The sequence below is a fragment of the Simochromis diagramma genome, unplaced genomic scaffold, assembly GCF_900408965.1.
Source record: "Simochromis diagramma unplaced genomic scaffold, fSimDia1.1 OVJJ01000176.1, whole genome shotgun sequence".
Lineage (NCBI taxonomy): Eukaryota > Metazoa > Chordata > Actinopteri > Cichliformes > Cichlidae > Simochromis > Simochromis diagramma.
Genome location: NW_024386892.1, coordinates 5307820 through 5326297, shown reverse-complemented (window position 1 = coordinate 5326297; position 18478 = coordinate 5307820). Strand labels below are relative to the sequence as shown.

The following is an 18478-nucleotide window of genomic DNA, read 5'->3' as shown; positions in this document are numbered from 1 at the left end:
GATCGGTGCGCATCCCCGGAAAAACAAGTGGAACACGTGGGTTGGGTTATGGATGAGCTGTACTGCGAGGAGTTTCACGTTAATATGGACAATATTTCGGCATTTCTCTCTATTTTGGATAAACTTTTAGGAAGGTTTGTAGGATCATCTGATAAAAATAAACGACAGCAGAACAGATTAGAGATCAGTGCTGTGGCTCACTGAAGGGTTTTTATGTGGCATGTAGTCCTCCAGCACCCTACAAAAAACCTCTTAACTGATCGTCCATTTGTAGTTCCTTGTGATTGTTAAAACTGTTACAGTGATTACAGTTTATTTGTGCTCTTCAGACTCACAAAGTCTTACGTATGTTGTGTGTTTCGATAGAGAGAGCTGTCCAGATGAGCGTGTATTTACCTACAAAAAGAGACCATGAGAGGTCACAGTCACAGAGCTGGACGAACTGCCCGGAAGAGGAGGCAGAAACACGAAAGCAGCGCCCGGTCAGGTAGAAACACGCTGACTGCTTGAGTTTAAAGTGTTTCAGTGCTGCATGCTGGCTCCGCTCAGACTCTCTGCCCCTCTCTCTCTCTGTCTCTCCAGTGTCTCTGTGTCACCAGCCGCAGCATGTGAAGCTCTGGAAGTTTCTTCACCACAGAGGATTTTCCTCCACACTGCTTCAGCCAGCTCTCTTCACTGGTACCACATCCTATATTGTTTTCCACATCCTCAGGAGTATCATATAACCCGAAAAGGAAAGCTGCCCATTGTTTGTTGGGTGATGTCAGGTTCATTCAGAACTTCCCACCTGACTTCATCAGGATTTTTTGTACACTAAATATATTTACTGAAGCCATGCCAGATTTTACCATCATGCTATGAATGTCTTCTGAGTTACAGCCTCTCACAATACATAGACATGAAGTACACACTCTGTATGAACTTACCTCCAAGCTACTTCACATTATTGTATTCCAGAGTTTTTAAATTTTCACAATTTCCCAAGTACGGGAGCACGCTAATCAGTTTTATACTCTACCCAAGTATGACACCTAAAGCCAGAATCTTCAGCATGGTTGTCATGAGTGTGAGACCCCCCCGTGGGCCAGGCCTGAGCCTTTTGAGTTTTGAAACATTTCTTTAAAACCATTTGATCAGTGGGATATTTCCAAACTACTATACAGTGTTGTCTCTGCATTTCACAGCCCTGAGCTACATTTATGAGTATTTAAATATTAGTATATTAGATCATTGTTTTGACACAGAAGACATCTGGGCTGAGCCTGGTATCAAACAAATAGACCCTAGACACCTGTCCCACATGCTGATGTGACCTCTTGACCCTCAGCTGATTCTGAAGGATTGAGTTGGGAACCTTTTTCAGACCTGGTTGGTTTTATAGAGCATGACTGTGAGGAGGTTTTCTGTTGGTATCTTCTTGGGCCAATCAGAGACATTACCTACACTGACAGTTTGTGTGTTAAATCATGATATTCACATGTACATTTGGTTCATACAGACACAGGCAGAGGACTGCAGACTCTCAGAACCATTAAGGTAATCCAGATTCCCTAAATGCCACATTTGTATCAACAAATATTATGAACTTTTTGCATCTTCAGGAAGAAAAAAAAAATCAAAAATGTTATTTTATTCTGAAAATCACAATGTGGAAACTTCAGGGAATAAACATAGCAAGTCGCTGACAGGCTGAAGTTGTTATGAAAGTGTTATAATGTTAGAAATAAATGATTTAATGGTTTATTAAAATTACTTTTTTTTTACTTTGATCATATTTTGTTAAACTCAACATCCACTTGTTCACCTTCTTTGTGACCACGTGCCTGATATTTGCAGTAATTCTGAATTCTAACTGAAACACGAGCATACATTTAAAACCATCACAAAGCACACGCTGACATATGCACAAAATGTTATTTTAATATTAAGTTTTATATTATTCATAAAGAAATAACTGTATATTGTTTATATAGCTTTCTTATAGGTTTTGTGCTCGATCTGTTAGGCAGTTAATGATTTATTTATGTGTGTTTTGCCTTTTTATTTATAAGAAAGAATTAAGTTAAACTGCTGCTTCATAAAAAAATACAAATATGATTAGTGAAGTAATTTGTGTAGTCACCATTTTTTTTTAAACATTTGAATTGGTTACTGTTTGGAATTAGTTACAGGATCAAGTGTAGATCCTGTAGTGACGTTTGAATGTTAAAGCTTTATCTGTTGGTGTTTGTGTGGCAGCCCGGTCAGCTGATTATTTCTCTGCCGGAGTCGTGCCTCCTCACAACCTCCACCGTTCTGCACAGCTACTTGGGACGGTACATCAAGAGGTAAACACAGAATGTAAACATATTCCAATATTTCCATCCTCTATACGGCATGCAGGATTTAATCTATGTATTAGGGGTGCAACATACACAAAATTAACAGTTCGGTTCGATACTTTGGTGTCACGATTCGATATTTTTTCGATACAAAAAAATGTTCATGCTTTTTTAATTTGTCATTTATTAAAATTATAAATATATATTTTAACTCAAACGTACAGTTTTTAAATTACATGTTGCTGAAACAACAAAGGGATAAGAGAAATCACTCATCTTTGGAAAAGAGAGTTTATTACAGAGAAATGGGACTCTTGGACTCTTTCCAAAATAAAAGCTATACTATCCGCTTCTTCTGGGCTATATTCTCAGCAGCATATTAAACATATCAGGTCCCCATAAGGAGAATCATGTGCTAACGGCTGTCTAAATGACTCGGGTAAAGTTTGTAGCATGCGTGCTTGTTGTTTTTGTCTGCTTCCACTTGTCTTTGCACTAGGATGATGTCGGCGTAAATGTGTAGTCATATTCGTTGTGTTCCCACTAGTGCTGTCAGCGTTAATCTGAAATGACGTTAACGCCACAACACGGCAAATCTCCATTAACGAGTTACCGCGGATCGCCCCGTGCGTGGGGCTGGATGGCATCAACACGTTAACGAGCTAACTGCGCTAACGCACTAGTTCCCACCAATGTAAGTGAGCATTGCGTGGCACATCCAACATACTGTTTTACTTTTGTCCATGACGCGCTTACCTTCAGGGTCATGCTTCACATGAAGACCAAAATAGTTCCAAACGCCAGATCTGAATGAGGGTGAGGGAGGTTCAATTTGTCATGTTGCAAGGAGAGCTTAGCTTCTGTCTCGCTAGCTTGTGCTGCGCTCAGTGGATCTGCGCTCGACAGTGCAGCCTAGGTGGAGTAGTCGAACGCAGATCCACTGAGCTCTCAACACAGACAGCATCGTCAGAAGAAAAGTTGATAAAATAAATTAAAAATTTTGTATTGTTCGATACATATGTGTACCGAACCGAAAGCACTGTATCGAACGGTTCAATATCGATATGAGTATCGTTGCACCCCTACTATGTATGTGTTAGATCGTCATAAGCTTACACAAGTTCAGACTCAGTGCCAGGTTAATTGTGCGCCTGTACTTCACACTATCTCAGCACACAGAAGGATTCAGCTGATGGACTCTGAGTATTTTAGCCAGAATGAGATGAAACCAAACTGTTTCTGGGTGTTTTTTTTTTTCTCTGCAGCTGGAAACCTCGTCTGTCTCCCCTCCTGGCCCTCTGCATCTTCTTGGTGTGTGAGCGGCACAGAGGAGAGGCCTCTGATTGGTTCCCTTACATCAATGTGCTGCCCACAGTTTACACCTGCCCCGCCTATTTCAGCGATGATGTCATGGCTCTTTTACCTGCCAGTGTGCGGAGGCGGGCCTTGGAGCAGAGGGAGGCAGTGAAGGAAATGCACTCCACCAATCAGGAGTTTTTCAGGTGAGTGCGGTTAAGGCCGGGATTTGTACTCACTTGTGGATCAGCTCGTTTTCTAAAAATTGGCTGAATGCATCAGAATAAAAGTAATTGTTCAAATGATGTTTAGTCTTCTTGTGTGAAAAGTGAATGATCGCGCTGTGATTGGTTCACTGATTCAGGTCCCTGCAGCCGGTTCTGAGTCAGCCCACAGCGGATGTTTTGACCTATGAGGCGCTGAGGTACACGTTCCTTATCTTTGACCAAATGAACCGTTTACATAACAGTATTAGTGAATGAGAATACTATCTCTAACTAAGCTCCTCCTCCTTCCCCAGGTGGGCGTGGTCTAGTGTCAACACACGCACCGTCTTCATGAGCCATGCTTCAAGCAGCTTCCTGTCAGGACCTGATAATTATGCTTTAGCTCCCTTCCTGGATCTGCTCAACCATCGCCCTGACGTGCAGGTAAATGTGATGCTGCAAGAATACTGTAGCTGTTGAGTCGGAGCTGGTTGTACTGATTGAGAGTGTATGACTGCATTTCTTTTGTCAGGTAAAAGCAGGTTTTAACGATGTGACAAGATGTTATGAAATCAGGAGTGTGTTTGGGACTCTGCGCTACCAGCAGGCCTTCATTAACTACGGTTCCCACGATAACCAGCAGCTGTTGTTGGAGTACGGATTTGTCACCACTGCCAATCCCCACAGTGTGGTCTATGTGGACACAGGTAAACCTCTGCAGTAGGTTTTATCAGGGGGAAGTTTTTGCCCTATCGTCGAATCAAATTTATATTTACATATATTGATCATGATATATTTATGACAGTGCTAATGAACTTTTATGAACATATGACCCCCTGGACTTAAAATAGGTCATTACTTTACATGTTGGTAATCTGAAACAAGCTGTTTCCCTTCCTTCATTCTGATTGGCTACCTCTCACAAACAGCCATCATCCCCTCTCACTGCTACAAAGCAAACAGGGGAAAAAATCAATTTAAAACGAGTGTTTAAAGCAGTATTATGAAGCCTAAGCCTTTGCTTACAGGGAATACTTGCACATACACCGACCTCATTATTTAAAACTTTGGAAACATGTTTATTATTTGCATCTGCCTGTGTAACATTAGATATATAAGAGAAAATATGGAAAACTGTTTGGCTTAAAACTTGATGTTTGTGTTTCACTGTGGTCCCTCAGATCTGCTCTGTGATGTTTTAAGAGGCGACAGAAGTTTGACTCAGAAGATCAAGTTTCTCAGAGAGAACAGTTTCCTTCAGTAAGACTCGGTTTACATACTTAATGATTCAGCTGTAAACAGGACTAATACTTAACTCGGATACAACTGCAAAATGGAAAAATGCCTTCATATGTTTCCTGCCTTCCTGCCAGTAATCTCACTGTGTCCAGTGACGGCCCCAGTTGGAGGCTGATGACGGCTCTCAGGCTGTTGTCGTTGCCACAAACACTGTAGTAAGCCTAAACACACATTTATACATGTACATCGATGTGTTTTGCTCCAAAATCTGGGCGTCCATTCACAATCTGGATCAGTTTCTCTGTCTGTGGAGTGTGCCTGAACATGTGTGTGTGTGTGTAATTTACAGCCACCAGTGGAAGGCAGTGTTGCTCGGCCAGCTGGTGTGTGAGGAGAGAGAGCAGTGGAGCGTCCGGATGGCTAAGAGTCTCTGTCAGCGACTACTGCAAGACACATGCAGCGCACTAGATAAGGTGTGTGCACATGTGCATGAATTTAACTCTGTCCCTGTTTTGCAGCACATCACCTGATTCCTTTTTCTCCTGCACTGTGTGTGTGTGTGTGTGTGTATGTGTGTGTGTGTGTAGGTCTCACACCTCCTCCAACAATGTGAGCAGCCAATTAGGGAGCAGCTAAATGTGGTCAAGTCACTGCGGCAGGAAGAGAGGTGCATCCTGGGAAGCTGCCTCAAGGCACTGGAGGAATCACTCAGACATAATGACAGTCCACTCGGTGCTGTGAACTGACATCTGATTGGCCCTCTGATCTGACAGCTGCTGCAAGAAGTCAAGTGATTGGCTGAAACGTTTCCTGTGCTGTGTGTTGACTGAGAAAAGCAATAGGATGCTCTGTTACAGGCTCTCATCACCACCAGCTTAACTGCTCTAAGCAAAATACTACTACAGAAAGGATGCATCTCCAGTTTTAAATCCGCTATTTTATATATTTATTTTTGCTTTAATTAGTAGTTAGATTTTGTATTACACATTTTATGAAGCCACCAAATATCCCAGCTGCTGTTTATGTTGTAATTTACAGCTCAAAGGGACATATTTCAATTTTCAACTCCATCTTTTTAGTGTTGGAATGTACTAGAGCAGCTTTGAATGATTCAATATAATCCCCGTTTCTGTCATACTAGGACTTGGTCCTCAATTTGATGTTTTAAGTCTATGGTTCACCCGAAAGACAAAACGCCAAAACACAGACTTAACAATGTGGTGTATGCTGTACAGTGCAGCGAGGAATGCTCAGACCTCTACACTGGAGAGACCAAACAGCCACTTCACAAGCGCATGGCACAACACAGAAGAGCCACCTCCACAGGACAAGACTCAGCAGTCCATCTGCAGCTTAAGGTCAAAGGTCACTCTTTCGAGGATGCCAGTGTTCACATTTTGGACAGAGAGGACAGATGGTTTGAAAGAGGAGTGAAAGAAGCATCTATGTCCACTGTGAGCGACCATCTTTGAACAGAGGCGGTGGTTTACGACACCAACTCTCTGCCATCTATAATCCAGTTTTGAGATCCCTTCCCAGACGCCTTAACGCCCACTCACATCCTGGGCCATCTGACCTCAGGAATTCGCATGATAAGGTGGGGCCAGGTTTCACAATGAGCTCACCCGAAACTCTGGCTGATTGGGACCCACACCCAGTTTCACACCTTGGCTCAGGCGATTAGAGGATCATCACGGGGTCCTTTGTCCCTCTGTGGGGGGTCACTCCCACTAGGTTTATATCTGGGACTCTCCACCATTTGACCTTAGAACTGAAGAAGCTTCTCGGATGAGAGGTGAAACGTCTTCAAGCAACTTAAAGAAGTCCAGACGCTTTTCTTTGCAAGCTCCTTTGACTACGATGACCTGGATGACTGAGAACCTTCACAGACATTTTTAAGTCTATTAAAACCCCTTTAAGCCAACTTTCTTCTGATTGGCTGCCCTTCACAAACAGATGGATCTGAAACGAACAAACAAAAGATCTGTTGCATAATAAACAAAAAAGCGGCCTTGTTTTTTAATGAAATATGATTTTATTGAGTCAGATGACACCTTGTGCATTTCTAAACAAACGTTAGGTGATGAAGAGTGATCAGATTTTAATGGATATCACTGGCTCTGGGAAAAGAGTTTCTTCTGCAGTGTGAAGTAAAACTGTCCAGGTGACTCTGAAACTCAAGCAGTTAATGATTGAGCGCCTTTTTTCCTGTTGTTATCATATTATTGGGCCTGAAACAGATCATAGTTCTGTGTTAACAAGTAAACAGTGACTGATTGGAACAGAGTGTCACTGCAGAGAGAAGTGATCCAGCTGAGCTGTTTTCTTTTATCTCTGCATAATGTGATTAGTTAGGTCAGAGCTGAACAACAGCCTTCGTCTTTGGGTGACGCTGGACAGTCTCCATGGCAACTGTGGCTTCATAGAGGGGGACTGCTTCCTCGGGCTGAGGCCTGCAGAGAGACACAAGGTGAATTTGATCAGAGACCCATTACAGTCTAATTTTAAAACAATCTGAATCCCCAAATCCATGAAATAACTACGGTCTGTACCAACATGTCATTTGTCTTTTAAACTAAAGGCTTATTAAATTAAACATTTACTTCTTAACCTTAAAAGAATGGTAGGCTATTAGCAATCGTTCCAGTCTTCTTCACCCAAAGCAGGTTTGACACCCCCGCACTAAACTGGAAACTAAACTTCTGCAAGTGCTGTTACAGCAGAAGTCTAATGTTAAAAATAATGAGATATTTCATCCAGATCCAGACAGATTAGGCGAATTCCAGAGCTGTCAAAAATAGAAGAAGTCTGCCTTGGACATGTGAAAGGGAAAGGCCTACCTTCTATATGTTATAATTTATTTAATGTCTGCTTGTAAAGATTTAGCAATAAACAAATTAAATGCCTGGAGAAAAAAAAAGGCATACAAGAAGACAGAGGTGAAACAAACTGTTTTTGTGCATTTAAATAGGCTTCATTCCAAACAAATACACCATTAAAGCTAATTCAATATCAGTGGCTAATGAGGACATATGTCCCCTGTGAAACTTCATCACACCTCTGGTAATGTTCCAAACATATGTACAAATTGTCTAAGCTGCTGGACTTGGGACTTCTGCATGTTTGTGGGAATCATATGTGAGCATCCTGGAAACTGGAAAGTTGACCTCGTGTTAAAATGTGGATTTGTGTACTTTATCTAAGATAGTATGATCCCACTGAGAAATGTCATCCAGCACTCCTTAAACTAGATTTTGAGGTTACCTGAGTACTCCGCTTGACATCTTCTCCACGATATCCTTCAGAATATCTGCAAAGGTCAGTTAAGGCTTCAGAAATGCACATTACAGGGTTAAGGTTTTAGATTATATGCTGCAAGAACAGGATACGGAGGTATCTTCCTTGCTGCGATGATGATGCTGTCCAGACTTCAGGGTTGAGGAAGGACACAGAGGCTGATTTTAAATAAAGTAATCTGCAATCTGGAGGATCCAACTGCAAATACACAGAGACACAGAGAGGTGAGGAAAGTGATACTGAAGACAGACCAGACTGAGCTGCATTCAGATGCTTTAAAGCCAGAGAGGTTATTTCTGTTCAAATAGTAATAATAAACTATGAAGTTATCAATTTATGATGCAGCTGTTGAGTCTGACCCCAGCTCACCTGCAGGTCTTGGTGGGATGTAACCCAGTGGCCGCCCACTCCCAGCACACTGATGATGTCATGTTTGTGTGGAAGTAATTTCTTCTCTTCTGACTCCACTTCCTCCTCCCCTTCATGCAGACGAACTATACACACACACACACACGCACACACACACAAAGGTCTTTTATAATGTGTCTGATTTGTGCCTCTTCATCCTGCCTGTGACCAGACGTCTGACTGCAGCACCTTGAAGGATGCATCAATGAAGGATGGAGGAGAGTCATGAGAGGAGCACAGGTGTGTCCACGACGTATAAAACAGGTGCACGACACAGTCTCAATATACGAGCTGTGGCAGGAAGTCTTTATATTACAGATATTTTAGTCATTCCATCACAACTCATCAAAGGTGCCTTGTTGAGTGGCTGTAAACATCTGCAAAACTGAAGTTTTGCATGATTGGACATCCAGATAGTGTAGAAACTTCAAGTATCTAAACTAGAAGGAGAAGATGTGAGGAAAAGCAATTTTAATTTTTTACCTCCAGAGTCAACAACGATATCCACTCCCAGTCCTCCCGTCTCCTCCATAACCGCCGACAGCAGTTCTGATGAGCTGTTATACACTGGAATAACTCTGGCTTCACACATAAACACACATATATGAGAGAATGAGTCACTGCAGCTCAGAAAACATTTAAAACTGAGAAACCGACTGAGTTCTGTGAGTAATTCTACTCTGATCACATTTAATTTGCAAACTGCAGTTTTCACTAACGACCACATGATGGCAGCAGATTTTAGATGAAATAATTATTTCTGCAAAACTAGAAAAAAATATTACTAATGGCTTATCTTCCCATAAATAGAATTACAGCTCAAACACCAATGACAGTTATGTTACTAATCAAGCTAGGAAGCAAGGCAAGTCAGCGTGGAAGAGAGGAAAAGAGCTCACCTACTAAGGGATCCTGAACACCTGAGGAGAATATGAAGGTGAGGAGAGGACAGGATGCAGAGATGAAAACAGGTTGGAAGCAGAGTATGTGAATATGAAAGGAATGACAAGAAAAGGCCAGTTTCGGTATCTAAAAATGTGATTTTGGAGAACATTTCAAAGATGATCATCAAGTTTTTCAATGCAAGCTACAGAAATGTCAGCGTGGGTCGGTACGCACCTACGCTGGGCCGAAGCTGCTCAAGGAAAGTGTGATTCTGTGGCGAGTGTGACGTCGTCAGCACCTTCGCCCCGTGGTAACAAGCCAGCTGGATACACATGAGGCCAAAAGACTTCGCAGCAAGAGGGATGAGATCATTACTCGTGTGTGCAATCAAACTAGAGCTTTGCTTTACAAGGTCGCACACAGTTTATATTTTGAGTGTTTTTACGTACGCTAGCTCCGTCCGTGACCAGGAGCGTGTGTCCGGCCGCCATACGAGCATGTGTGTGCAGAGCAGTGTAAGCGCAAAGGCCGTCACGCAGCGCTGCTGCCACACACACCGAGCTGAGCTTCTCTGGCTTCTGAACTGGAGATCACAGAAACACAAAAATGCTCACTGAAAAGCTTTTTATAGGATTTTATTTACAAGATTTTAACTTTTAAGATTCTTAAAGTTCTTAACTTTACGTTGCTCTAAAATCCATCTGCCTAGAAGGTGATTGTCACTCTGTTCTTTTCCTAAGATTCTAAATGTAGTCAGAGACTATGGGGGTGGATCAGGGCAGTGTGTGCACTTCAGGTGCTTTTACATTTCTTTCAATCTGAAAGTTCTGATTCAAAAAAGTTGAAAGTTCATGCGGTGCAGAGGTAAGGTGGACACACACAAAAACATTCTGCCCGTCGACTTTGAAGCAGAGCCGAGAACGGGTTCACCTTTTAGATCAGAGTGACCCTTTTTCTGAAATGATCGGTGAGTCAGTGCTGTGATATTTAGTAAAGTCAAGAGTCAGAATAAAAAACATAACTTAGACCTAAAAGAATTTAGAAGTAAGTTTACTATGTCATAAAATGTGATAGATGAAAGTAGGAAAAATAAAATTCACATAATAAAGATGTGAGAGAGCGTGCATCTCACCTAAATAATATTCATCGGCGTCAATGACCTCACAGAGTCCCGAGAAGCTGGAGTCCAGGGGAAGGATACCTGAAGAGGGAAGATGAGAAGGGGAAATGTGGAGCCGCTTTCACAAAGATCAAGTTTAGAGAAATCAAACAGACTTCAGAGAGATCTCTAAGTTCTTTGTACTACAGTACGATGAATTATGGGTGAATTAAGACTTGCTTGTAAGAAGAAGTGACTCCATGTCTATTTACCCTAGCAGAGAAATATCTTTTCTAACAATTCAATAGTTAAAAGGAAATTTTACTTTGAAAATTTAGTGAGGAAAAAAAGTGTTAATCCGACTGTGCATTAAGGAGACAAAAAAAAACCTCATCCCTCATCACTGAGTTAGCTCGGGGTCATCAAGGTTATCAAATTCTTTTGGTTTTAAATGACTGTTAGTGTCTTTATTTTTGTGCAAGTTAGGACTTGTTTAACCCTACAAACCAGTCCAAGTGTGTTAAAGTTATTTTGGTTATGACATCTTCTTGAATATGATCTAACAACATTCAAGGTTTCAGTCAGATCTGATATTAAAACATGTCCAACTTAGAAAACTGAGTCACAGTTCAGAAACAATGAACAGTCAAAGACGTCTGTAAACACAAGTATTTATTTTTAAAAAGATTTAAACTTATAGAAATTCCTAAGTTGCAATCCTACAGAAAACCTCACATTCGCCATTTAAAAAAAAAAATCATCCCTACCTACAACCTCGTCCTCCGGCTGAAAGAAGGTAACCTTGGGACCAACTGTCAGGAACAAACAAACAAACAAGGAAACAGACACAAAAATTAAGACCCGTGAATGATGCATCACAAGGTCTCTTACTCACTCGGCACGAAAACACACACGTGTGAATTTGTTCTGAACAATAAAGCTAATTTCAGAGTCAAAATTTGTGTCTGTTTGCGACCTTGAAGGACGACCCCGGCCACCTCTCTGCCGACAGGGATTAAATCCCTCTGCATCCCGACATCTCTGAACAGCTGTAATAGACATCAGCAAAGTAGTGAGTTATTATCAGTGATGCATTTATCAAATTATTTCAGTTCAGAGGCAACAAAAGCAGCAAGAAAGAAAAATTAAACCACAAATGTGTCTTCTTTTGATGTTTTTAAACACATTGTGAGTGTGCCTCAAACAAACAAGCAGCTTTAAACAAACAGCTTTTCTAACCCATCAGGTAGGTAGTTTTTTTAAATTAATATTTTAAAGCATTTTGAGATCAGGTCCATCCTTTTAATACGATTAGAAATGATTACCGCCCAGTAGCACTCACCCCCATCATCACTAAGTGCTTAGAGCAGCTGGTCCTAGCACACTTCAAATCCTGTCTCCCCCCCACCCTGGACCCCCACCAATTCGCATACCGCCAGAACAGGAGCACAGAGGATGCAGCCTCCATCGCACTGCACTCTGTCCTCTCACACCTGGACAACAACAACACCTACGCCAGAATGCTGTTTATAGACTTCAGTTCAGCATTCAATACAATCCACCCCTCACAACTCATCAGGAAACTGACAGACCTGGGCATCAGTTCCCTCATCTGCAAATGGTTACTGGACTTCCTGACCAACCGCCCCCAACATGTCCGGCTGGATAACCGCTGCTCATCTACAATCACGATGAACACCGGTGTACCACAAGGCTGTGTGATGAGCCCTTTCCTCTACTCCCTCTTCACCCACGACTGCAGACCTGCTGATGGTTCCAACACCATCATTAAGTTTGCAGATGACACCACGGTGATTGGCCTCATCAGTGACAACGATGAGGCCGCCTACAGGGAGGAGGTGGATCGTCTGGCTGAGTGGTGCGACAGAAACAACCTGCTGCTTAACACCGAGAAGACCAAGGAGCTCATCATGGACTACAGGAGGAATGCTGACCCACATCCACCCGGGGACGGCTGTGGAGCGTGTGAGCAGCTTCAAGTTCCTGGGAGTCCACATCTCCGAGGATCTCACCTGGACGACCAACTGCTCCAAGCTGGTCAGGAAGGCTCACCAGCACCTCTTCTTCTTGAGGACTCTGAGGAAGAACCACCTGTCCTCAGACATCCTGGTGAACTTCTATCGCTGCACCATCAAGAGCATCCTGACCAACTGTATAACAGTCTGGTACGGGAACTGCTCTGCCTCGGACCGGAAGGCGTTGCAGAGGGTCGTGAAAACTGCCCAGCGCATTGCCGGAGCACCACTTCCTGCCATAAAAGACATCTACAGGAAGCGGTGTCTGAAAAGGGCTGGGAAAATCATCAAAGACCCCAGTCACCCATCACATGGACTCTTCACCCTCCTGCCCTCTGGGAGGCGCTACAGGAGCCTCCGGACTAAGACCACCAGGTACCGGAACAGCTTCTTCCCCACAGCTGTCAGACTCCTGAACTCTGCCTCCTGACATCTGACCCACGTTAACACATGGACTGAACATACACGCACCCACAATGGACAACTGTACCCTCAAACACACAATAATAACATGGACTGAACCACCACTCACAACCACTAGCACTTTATATAGCCTCTGTAGAAACTATCTACACCCTCACTTATCTTAACTGCACTACTGTATAGCTCTGTGTAAATAATCATTCTGTACATTCGATAATCTTTAATCCTACAACTGTTTACAACTTGCATAGTTCCCATTTCTGTATAGCTGTATATCTCAGATTCTGTAAAGTTATTTATTTCATATTCTGTATAGTTTTTCATATTTATATCCTGTTCATAGCCTGTTCATAGCTTGTACTCACTACAGCCTGTACATACTTATAGTTATAGAATATTCACAACATACTTCATACCGTGTACATTATAACATACCATAATAGACCCATTTCTGTAATATACTCACATATCTATATTATTGCTAATATATATTGTAATATATCTATATCACTAAAGCACTTCTGGATGGATGCAAACTGCATTTCGTTGCCCTGTACCTGTGCATGTGCAATGACAATAAAGTTGAATTCTATTCTATTCTATTCTAAATCTCTTCCACATTTACAAAATCACAGTTAATAATAAATTAAGCCCTGCTGTAGGCTACTGTAGCTCATTAATGGGAGTTACGATGAGCTACTACCTATATGGGAAAGCCTGGAGCCGGAGTGAAATAAGGTAAAGCCCTGAGTCATTATATTTATTTTTGGATGGTTCACTTATGAAACAATTATGTTTCTTACTTTTTGTAGTTTTATTCTTTTACTTGGCGGCACTGTGGTGCAGTGGCTCTGCCTTGCAGCAAGTACATCCTGGGTTTGAATCTATCTGGGGATGTTTTGGCAGAGCTTCCATGCTCTCCCAGTGTCTGAGTGGGTTCTCTCCGTGTACTCCGGACTTTCTCCAAACACATGCGTGGGGTAGGTTAACTGGTTTGACTGTGAGTTTAAATGGTTATCTGTCGCTCTGTGTTAGCCCCGTTACAGACTGGTGACCTGTCCAGCCCTCTTGACCTATGAGAGCTGGGATAGACTGTGTGGATTAATTCCAGTTTTGGCAGAACTAACATGCACTATAACTAAGCTACACTAACCCACCGGGAAACATGTTCAGCCACAGGTCTCACACTGTTAGTACCTTAAGGTCCAGTGGGCTGAGTCCACACGCCTTCACCTGAACTCTGACCTGATGGCTGCTCAGGACATCTGGGAGAGTCTGGAGAGAAACACACAAAGCCGCTCAGTGTAACAATGAAGACAAAGGTAGAAGTCATAAACACAAAAAAACAGCAGAAACGTAAAATATGTTTACACTAACTAAGAAATAAATCATGCATATATCTGACATGATCTTCTTCTAAACATTTTAATGCAGCTTACTATGAAAAAGCAAAAACACCTGCTAAATAATAATTTTTACAGACAGTTAGTTGTTATACATATTCAGAGAAGCAGGGATTGTTCAGTAGGCTGAGACTAATCAGCAGCAGGGAGTTAAATATGCAGATTAAGCCTGCACAGCTAATTTGCTTTTCTAATAAGTTCCTTTAATACTGACGTGCTGTAGTTGCTCAGCTGGAACCTCAAACTCACCATTTCCTGGATAACGAACTTGGGTTCAGCATCACTGACAGCTCGGCAGTACAGACCTTTCATAACGCTGCAGATTTTCATCAAATCCACAAACACAGAATATCAAAATATTATAACGTGACCGACTGGACTAATGCTCTTCAAATAACAGCTGAGTCTAATATAGGAAAAATCAAACCGCCGGGATCGGTATGGATAAAGTCAATCAGCTGACCTCCTCTTCTTCGTTGTTTTTTCTTTCTATGACTACAATACCGCCCACTACTGGACATGTAATATGAAATGAATCATTGGTGTTCGATTTCGTATATAATAATAATAATAATAGTAATAATAATAATAATACAAGAAGAAGGAAAACAGTACGTTAATTAAAACTGTTTTAAGAAAAACTTATGCCTTAACAAAAGCCAGTGAATTACTAGCAAAAACTCAGTTTAATGAATGAATTTCTGCATTTATTTAGTTACTTTTATTTTTCTGCTACATTAAACCAATTCTGTTCTAGTTTTGCTTTATTTTATTTTACAACAATGAGCTATTTTTTGCCAAAGGGTCAAAATATTATGTTTTTAGTAATTTCCACTTGAGTGATATTACTATAGTAGTATTTGTTTTGTAGCTCGGTTTTATTCTACTTAATAAGGCTATTTTATTTTGGTGTTGGTTTTCTGTATGTGTTGCCTGCAAGGATGAAATCTTAGCCATGTCGTATTTATTTATCTATGTGATTCATTACATATTTTACGTTATTGCTAAGAGTTTTTAAAATTATTATTAATTTATTCTTAAAATGTATGAATGTATGTATTTTCTAATTAACAGCTGCCGACAAGAGCGCTACTAATCCGTTTATTTCGCAGAGAATCCCTGTGATCCGGACAAGAAAACCGTTCTCGCGAGATTGCGTCGATGTAATTTACCGTGAGAGAACATCTCGCGATATCTCAGTGGCGTTACCCCATTTTCCAGCTGTCCCTCAGTCGGTCAGGATTCCAGAGCCAAGGGAGATTCACCGGAAAGGGTTTTAGTGATAAAACAGCAAATTTTGGGAGAAGAGACCACATTGTGTGGTCACATAAGCACCCATCTGCCTAATTTATTCAGCATTCAACGATGGAAAGTGAACTATGAGGTAAGAGCCGAGTGCAGTATGGGTGATGTGAAAGAATGTCCCTGAGCGGGCTGGCGTTAGCTCATCACTGGTTAGCCTGCTCGCTAACTGCACTGACAGCTTTAGAGGCAATAAATGGATTTTTTTTTTTACCGGCGTGGGATGTACTCCTATCAGCCTCCATAAGTGATGTGATGAGATGTTCAAGAATTTAAGGAAATGCGTGATATTAGTTATTGAAACAAGATCGGAGCGTAAGGAAACTGTTAAGACGATGCTACCCACCCACTGTTAATAGTTAGCCTGTATGCTAATGTTAAATCACTGCATCTGCATTGCCTGCCTGCGACCTAACGTTTAATTTCACAAACGTGTTCCTTGTGTTTATATGGAGTGTCGCTAGTACCCGGATCGGCTGAGAGTAAGATGATGAGACGACAGTGCTGACGGTGCGAGGTCAGAGAGCTGCTCTCAGGGTGGAGGTTTGTTCAGTAAGCCTAGCCTTTGCTGATATAAGTCCGGATTTTAGCCACAGCTGCTTGTCCAGTCAAAACAACGCTCCGAGTGCCTTATAATCTATCTGAAAGGGCTTAAAATCGCCCGTGTGTGTTGAGCGACACACTTCATCATTTAGCGAGTCCAGCTGAGATGATGCAGGAAGTGAGGAGGGATTGCCAAACGAATCTTTCCTGTTACTGTTTTCCAGAGAATTTAGCACACTCCCTCTGCATTAGAGAAGGTGTAACATCAGCGTTTTGATTGACAGGGCTTACTAGGCTTCGTCGGCTCGGTCTGGTTTCCATGGTAACGTGGATGCTGAGTGGCCGTCGTGAAGGTGGGAGGGCTGGAGCTTGTTTCATTCCCGAGTTGATTTAAAAAAAAAGAAAAGAAAATCTAGCCAGTACTGCTTTGATGTTGTTATGAAAACTGGAAGAAAGTGGGCTAAGAATGAAAGGAAGAAATCTGAGCACGTTATTTTTTGCTAACCTAACTGGACATTGCTTGGAAGTGTTGTTGTATTTCTGCTTTGCACTCTCACTCAGTTCATGGCTGGTGCTTGTTGGGTCTGCATCCACTATTACACTTGTTTGGGATTGTAATTTCCGCGTGTTCTAATCAGTGATAATGTTCAGGTAATAGGATTTAAATTCAATAACGTGAGACTTGTAAAAAGACAAAATGCCAGATGTAGCGTTTCAAGTCTGTCTAATGCATTTTAATAATGGTCGTTATTGGTAGGGGACCCGTGTTAACCTGACACACAAAATTAACATGAGACAAAAAATGTGATCCACAGCTAACTCTCCTCAGCAGAACAAAACATAATGACATGCACTAATTACTGTACATTTACAAAAATGCACTCACTGAATAGCATGCTGTGTAATGCTAGCTAACAGTCTTTCAGCAGTTACGAGGGAATCCATCAGTTCACAACAGAGACTGATGGTAGATGTAGAAAGGAGCAGCCATGCATCAGAGTAACCTTATACCTAGAGAGGATCTGTTTTGCATCTTTTTAAAACTGCTCTCTGTGTCTGTGCTGGACTTTGGCTTTAGGCAGGTCTGTGTTTATTTAACAGGGACAGTGCATGTTAATGAACATCAGTGCAAGAAGATCTAACAAGCCAGAGTTTAGCAAAACTGCTAACTTGCCTCAGTTGTGACTGTTCAGGTCACATAAAACTATGTGATAAAGAAAAACATCAAGATATGTAACAAAACAAAGAACATATCACACAATAAAAGAGTTTAAAATGATCACATGCTTCGTTTGTGATAAACCATTGTTTGAGATGCGCCTTAAAAGTGGCATATGCAGAGGGCTCCTTTATTGGTATTGATAATCTAAGGTGGACTGGTGGTAGACATTGAAGGCTCTGATTGTTTCTAAGTGTATTTAGAGTCCCTATCATAAGTCAGTCATTGTCAATATATTTTCCCTGATTGGTTCTGGCTTCAGTCGTTTGTTTTAAGAAATCATCCACTTACTTCGTGTTGCCAGTGGTTATTTTGTCTGCACCAGATTGGCCAAGATATCTCCCAACTGCCACAGAGGAGGGCCTTTTTTATATTTCTTTGTAAAATGTGCTTTATGTATATATGATATCATACAGCCCTGACTTCTCCTGTAGATAGAAGGCAGGGCTTGAAACAGTCACAAACAATGCTCACAACAGTGTATTTATTGTATGGAAAGAACGTGAACTATTGTGGTAATTGGTGAACCAGTACAGTTGTCTAATAAAGCGAAAAAGTAGAAGCTCAGTGCAACAAAGGTGAATATGTCTGTGGTCACTAAAATACCACACCTGTGGTTTCCTATAAACCTAACTGCATGAAGGGTTATAAAAATGACTCAGACACAACAGACTTTTCTTAGTTATCTCTGTGTCTTCATTGTGACTCTAAATGATGAGCTAAAAAAAGTGATTGTGTGTGCACAAACAGACCGACAAATGAGTGATATGTTGATATATATGAGTAATATGTGGCAAAGGA

The 18478-nt window shown here is 41.6% G+C and overlaps 3 protein-coding genes across 5 annotated transcripts in view; 2 read left to right on the top strand and 1 right to left on the bottom strand.

Moving 5' to 3' along the window:
- Positions 1-20: 20 nt before the first annotated feature.
- Positions 21-6338, top strand: setd4 (SET domain containing 4). Its single transcript, XM_040034051.1, has 13 exons — positions 21-134; positions 367-487; positions 583-678; positions 1499-1536; positions 2239-2327; positions 3587-3823; positions 3982-4041; positions 4138-4267; positions 4356-4530; positions 5005-5083; positions 5197-5277; positions 5412-5535; positions 5650-6338. The coding sequence occupies exons 2-13, from the start codon at positions 412-414 to the stop codon at positions 5806-5808; spliced, it is 1344 nt and encodes a 447-aa protein (XP_039889985.1). The 5' UTR covers positions 21-134; positions 367-411; the 3' UTR covers positions 5809-6338.
- A 736-nt stretch (positions 6339-7074) lies between these two features.
- LOC120734930 (quinone oxidoreductase-like protein 1) lies at positions 7075-17141 on the bottom strand. 3 transcript variants are annotated; one of them, XM_040034054.1, is made up of 13 exons: positions 16383-17141; positions 14408-14485; positions 11728-11800; positions 11519-11563; positions 10785-10853; positions 10102-10235; positions 9887-9998; positions 9667-9687; positions 9251-9349; positions 8729-8853; positions 8452-8557; positions 8327-8372; positions 7075-7515 (listed from the first exon to the last, which is right to left on the bottom strand). In XM_040034054.1, exons 3-13 carry the CDS (start codon positions 11780-11782, stop codon positions 7419-7421), a joined length of 909 nt encoding a protein of 302 aa, XP_039889988.1. In that variant the 5' UTR covers positions 11783-11800; positions 14408-14485; positions 16383-17141; the 3' UTR covers positions 7075-7418. The 3 variants fall into 3 exon arrangements, with proteins under 3 accessions (XP_039889988.1, XP_039889986.1, XP_039889987.1); XM_040034052.1 differs by lacking the exon at positions 16383-17141 and adding an exon at positions 14863-15095; XM_040034053.1 differs by lacking the exons at positions 9667-9687; positions 16383-17141 and adding an exon at positions 14863-15094.
- itsn1 (intersectin 1 (SH3 domain protein)) overlaps positions 15811-18478 on the top strand; it is a 48511-nt gene continuing 45843 nt past the window's right edge. The window contains 1 exon segment of the mRNA XM_040034061.1: positions 15811-15997. The gene's annotated coding sequence lies outside the window, so the exon portion shown is untranslated.

Excerpts from the sequence above, each read along its gene's own strand:
- setd4 (XM_040034051.1), top strand. The coding sequence starts at position 412 with ATGAGAGGTCACAGTCACAGAGCTGGACGAACTGCCCGGAAGAGGAGG. Across the intron at positions 2,328-3,586 it reads TTGGGACGGTACATCAAGAG|CTGGAAACCTCGTCTGTCTC; the intron begins GTAAACACAGAA and ends TTTTCTCTGCAG. Across the intron at positions 4,042-4,137 it reads TTGACCTATGAGGCGCTGAG|GTGGGCGTGGTCTAGTGTCA; the intron begins GTACACGTTCCT and ends CTCCTTCCCCAG.
- LOC120734930 (XM_040034052.1), bottom strand. The coding sequence starts at position 14,943 with ATGAAAATCTGCAGCGTTATGAAAGGTCTGTACTGCCGAGCTGTCAGT. Across the intron at positions 11,564-11,727 it reads GGCCGGGGTCGTCCTTCAAG|TTGGTCCCAAGGTTACCTTC; the intron begins GTCGCAAACAGA and ends TGTTCCTGACAG. Across the intron at positions 8,373-8,451 it reads GCAGCAAGGAAGATACCTCC|ATATTCTGAAGGATATCGTG; the intron begins GTATCCTGTTCT and ends TGACCTTTGCAG.